The 5,469-nt window shown below is 34.4% G+C and overlaps 1 protein-coding gene across 1 annotated transcript in view; it reads left to right on the top strand.

Annotated features, from left to right (window-relative positions):
* The window catches only part of LOC106881571 (protein unc-79 homolog), a 43,132-nt gene that overhangs the window by 3,433 nt on the left and 34,230 nt on the right, over positions 1 to 5,469 (top strand). Inside the window, exons 3-4 of the mRNA XM_052973023.1 lie at positions 830 to 889; positions 5,216 to 5,298. Of these exons, the coding sequence (XP_052828983.1) occupies positions 830 to 889; positions 5,216 to 5,298 (143 nt within the window). The remainder of the gene's footprint in view (positions 1 to 829; positions 890 to 5,215; positions 5,299 to 5,469) is intronic.

Below are 5,469 nucleotides of genomic sequence, written 5' to 3'. Positions count from 1 at the left end.
CCGTTGCCAGTACCGCCTGACTGGCCCTCATATTGGTGGCATGTAAAAGCACCCGCTACACTCTCTGAGTGGTTGGCGTTAGGAAGGGCATCCAGCTGGAGAAACTCTGCCAAATTAGATTGGAGCCTGGTGTTGCCATCCGGTTTCACCAGTCCTCAGTCAAATCGTCCAACCCATGCTAGCATGGAAAGCGGACGTTAAACGACGATGATGATGATGATGATGATGATATATATATGTAACATATATATTCATGGAGGCAATGACAAATGGCATACTTAAGAAGAAGACCCATCAAGCCAAGTGAACTCGTAGTCATGGCAGATATTGGTGTCATGCAAACTGACACCAATACCAGTGGCATGTAAAAGCATCCATTATATTCTCAGAGTGGTTGGCATTAGGAAGTACATCTACCGTCAGTGCTCAACTGGTACTTATTTCCACTCATCATATTCATCAACATCATCGTCATTATCATAATCATTATTTTAACATTCACTTTTCCACGCTTGCATTAATAAGATAGAATTCATTGAGGCAGATTTTTCTCCAGCCTGTTGCTCTTCGTCACCTGTTTCTAAGTAAGGTAATATTTCCACTTGGCTGGATATGTTGTTCATCAACTTTAAAAATCCTTTTCTATGTGTAAAGGACAGAGATAACATTTTCTGGGGGTTTTTGACTACTAACCTCAGCATCTCAAACTGCCACTCAGCTTCCACTGTATTCTGGCATCATTCCATCAGCTTTGTTTCTTTTTTAGTTTTTATGCATATATTTCCATGCATTTTTTATGAGTCAATTGTAAACTTACTTTTTTTTTCAGTTTATGGCAAAAATAGAAGACGAAGATATTGCTGGTTACTGTTGTCCAGGTAAACCCCAGGTGAGTGACACAAAACATATATCATTACACTGTGTAACAAAATTAATTTTTTTTTTTTTGTCTTTCATCAGTAAGTGTTTTTTCCTATTTGTTTCTGTCCAGAAATCAAAGCAAATGACAACTGTTCCTTTCAAATTTTGCTTTTGTGACCTGGATATCAATGTTTTGAAACTGACCTATTTACCATTACATTTCAGATTGATTCAGCACTGAGTGCTGAAGCAGAAATATCGTTATAACAAATATTCTGCTCAACACCACAGATTTGCTTGTCAGTTGCTTGACCTTGACCATTTGAGCATGTCCCTTAGTGGCTGACAATATGTCCATCTCTGCTCGTGAGCGGGAGTAGTGAGGGAGCATCATAGCCATGTGTTAAGAGGGATTTCTTGGGGTTTGAATAAATATAACAAAAGCAAAGAGTTTGAAGGGAATATTAGCCATTTTTCATATTTTCTAGGGATAAGCAAATAGGAAATAACAGTTGCTACCCAAGGACAAAATTTGTGTTACACAGTGTTATTGCTGTTATTTTTGTTATTAGTCTTATGTTGAGGTAAAATGTTTTTGCTCTTTGCTTCAGGTGGCAATACACAGATAGGTCAATTGTTGAATTAACATAAGTTACTGACACAGGAATCCAGAGTTCAAGCTCTGCTGGTTTCGTTGAAAAGATCCCTTTTTTTTTTTGTACATACTACTGTCTTTAAGTTATTAACTCCTTTGATATCAATCTACCTATGACTACCCCTAGTTCAATTCTATAAACTAGCTGTTTTTTAGAGTGATCTAAATGAAAACTTTCCATTAAAATTTCATGTTAGTTCATGTTCCAAACACCAGCTTCAAAATGACTAGGTATATCTTACAAGTTTCTTCATCCCTTTCAAGAAATTTTTGAAACAACGGAAGTGTGTTTCAACAGAAATATGGTAACAAAGAAATGAAAGGAGCTCCTTAACAGTTGTCATGTCTTTGGGAGAGTTTCTACTCAGAGTATCAACCTGCTAGAAACAGCAGCCCAATTGCTCTCAAATCACTTCTGTCTTAAATAGAAGCACAGTGGATAATGCAGTCCAGTAAACAATGTTTGGAAAAAAATTTTAAAAATGAAATTGGGATGATTGCATATAGAAAATCTCTGCTCATAGCTCTATATGATCTGAGCTGACTTGGGCTAATCAACAAGAAGGAGGGGCACATTAGATATGCTCTATCTGAAATACCTTTGTTCATAGGTGGACTTAAGGTTAAAAAACCACTTCAGTTATCTGAGCTTTGGATGTAAATACATGGTATACATAGGTTGCAGTGTCTATGCATCTTGCAAATTGCTTTTGCTCATGCTAGCAATAATACCTATCATTGATTGGGTAATTACTTTTACTGTTTCTCAAGTTAAGAAACTAGATAAATGGATTTATCATATAGAACAATAGATTTACGGAATCCAGGTGACTGCGGTAGCACTGAAAAGGTGACAGGTCAAGTGGAACATTCATTTGTCTCTGTTCCTTTTGATGTTTGAATAGGTCATATGCCAAAGGAGGATTGAAAGATTCAGTTTGAACATGAATGAAGCTCCAAGAATAACCTTACGGAATCCAGGTGACTGTGCAACGGTACTGAGAAGGCCACAGGTGAAGTGGAAAACTCATTTGTCATGGTTTCTTTTGACATTTGAATAGGCCGTATGCCCAAGGAGAATTGAAAGATTCAGTCTCCAATCTGAACCAGGATGAGACCATAACTACAATAACTACATAACTACAAATTTAGGTTTATTCATCCTGTATGTGTGTATTATATAAGAGAAAAACATGTAATAATTGAAGTAGAAAAAAGATGAATTTCATATATGAATTTCTGTTTGTTCTTGAAGTTGCAATCCAGCAACATTTAGTATTTGGCCCTGATTTTTATTAATGCTCATAGCAAAAGAAAGTGGGATAGGAAAGTGTAATGGCTTAAATTGGAATGGGACATTAGATGGTATAACTGGTATGTGAGGAATAAAGACGGTGTCATCTTTTACCACAACCAGCGAGAATATTTGCCTCAACGCAGTTCCTTATAGTTTTGTGCACAATTAGTGTTGTACCCTGGCATGATTTTTGTTGAGATAAATTAGGCAATAGTATAACAGGAGATATAGAAAAAGCATAATAACTTCCCTTGGACCATTTACTTTCATTTTAGAGGACAAACAAACAAAGAAATAGAAATGGACAGAATCTCTCTTTTATATAATAATGACAATAGATAGATACATATACATGATAGCTTCCCTTGAACCATTTACTGTCATTTTGGAAGACAAACAAATGAACAAACACACAAACAGACAGAATCTCTCTTTTACGTATATAGATAAACCAGGGTCCATTTGACCCTGGGACAGGGGTGGGGATCCATATAAGATTTTGTTGTTAAAATTTCATGTGCAATAAATTAGGTATACTTTTACAATACACAAAATATTTCAATTTTTTTATGCAATTCCTAATAATATTTGATTATAAAAATACTGTAAGATTTTTTTTTATATACAGCAAATGGCTATGGAGGTCCGATACAGTATAAAATAGGAACCAAAGGGGTCCATAGGCAAAAAAATGGTCAAGAACTACTGTTATCAACTTAAGTATGCCCATGTAGGAGTTCATGTAGCCTTGTCTACCTGAGATTCGAAACCAAATCTACACACTAGTTGCTTGTCAGACAACTGTTTGATTCCATTGTGTTTTATCTCAATCATGGGAGGTTAATGAGAAACATCTGACCTCCTAGGATCTTTGCTGTTCACTGATTGGTCAGTCCATACAGTCCTTGATGCACATAAAAGATGGGATGGGCATGGCGGGAATACTTTTGAGAATAGGTTTACTCTTTCAGAACTGACTTGAGGCTAAACAACAATATCTTGAGAGAAAGAGAAATGGAATAAACTGTGGTATATCATGAACAATAGTAATGATGTCTTTATACTAATTACGCTTAATTTAAATTTAATTACTCTAAAATGTCAATAAAAATGTCTAATAAATCATTATTCTAAAGATATTATTAATTAACTCTGTTAATATTCTTCATTCTCATGCCAAGAGTGTTTCATTGGCAGGAGTGGAAGAGTGGAAAAAAATATATATATAAATCTTTAGTGTGCAATAAGTCACTTCATTGTGTGAAAATGTAAATTAATAAAATAAAATAAAATATTCAAAATAGGTTGTTTTTTTTAATTCTCTCCTAATGTCACATTGATGAGATCAAATGAGAAAAATAGATAAATAATAATAATAATAATAATAATACTGGGGATTTTCCAGTCAACACTGACAGATCAATCTAGGCTAATCGAATAGACAATTATTAAAGAAAGAAAATACTTGTAGACTAATAGATGTAAGTGTTCCCGCTGATAAAAATATATCTGTAAAGGAATTTGACAAATTAAGTAAATATAAGGACCTGGAAATTGAAATATCAAAGATGTGGCATCTTAAAGCAAGAACTGTTCCTGTTATTGTAGGTGCCCTAGGTATGATAAAAAAGGGATGTCAGAAACATCTAGATAACATCCCAGGAGAACCATGTCTCAGAGAAGTGTAAAAGATTGTGCTGACAAATACTTCCCACATCCTTAGCAAAACCCCATCAATTTAAATGTCTGTGTTGTATTACATGAATTAAGATATTTTCATTTAATTAATTTACATGAACTAAGATATTTTGTATGTGTATGTGCTAAAGAGGAAACTAATTAGTTGAGAAGTTAAAAATCTTATTAGTTGTTTCATTTAACTCTTTAACATTTCGCTTACTTTGTCAAATATAATTCTTATTTATTCTCATTGTTTCAAATTAATCATGCATTATCTTCTAACTTTGAGATTTCAGTGATGTGATTTAACTGGTGGCTGTTGGTGCTGCCACCTACAGTTGCTTTTGGAAGAAGATAAGAGAAAGACTGTTTCCCATTAAGGGGAGAGAACTGAGTTTTTTTCTTTTTGCTTTATTATTATTATTATTAGAGGTCATTTTCTCATGAATAAGAGGACACATGAAATATTGTGATGTGATTGTTTATTTCTAGAATGACATTATAGAGTAGGTACGAGAGGCCAGATCTGGCCAGTTTGAGCATAAAACAGGTTGAATATTTGGGCCAGATATGGTCAATTTGAATGCTAAACGGTTTACACTGTGGCCAAGTTTATTGAGAACACAGCTTACTCTCTGTTACATAACTGCAGTATATTATTTGTTTGTTTCATTGTTTGTGATTTCTTTTAAGTTACTAAATATTATTTCTCTCTTTTACAGAGCATTGTTCTCCGGCATCTAAATGTCTTGTTAGGATATAATCAAACGGAACAAACCTTTAGTGTTCCACCATATAAACTGAGGTAACTGTTGTAAATGCACTTTTTTTTTTTTTTGTTACTGTTGTTTTAAATCCATGTCCCCTCAGTAGTATATATAATATAGGTGTTTGCTTGTCATGTGTTACTGTATCTTGAACATCTTTTGCTTCTCTGACCATTGACTCACTTAAAACATTGACGTCCAGCAGCTTA

This window comes from Octopus bimaculoides, chromosome 14, assembly GCF_001194135.2.
Source record: "Octopus bimaculoides isolate UCB-OBI-ISO-001 chromosome 14, ASM119413v2, whole genome shotgun sequence".
Taxonomy (NCBI): domain Eukaryota; kingdom Metazoa; phylum Mollusca; class Cephalopoda; order Octopoda; family Octopodidae; genus Octopus; species Octopus bimaculoides.
This window is presented reverse-complemented; position numbering and strand designations above follow the sequence as displayed.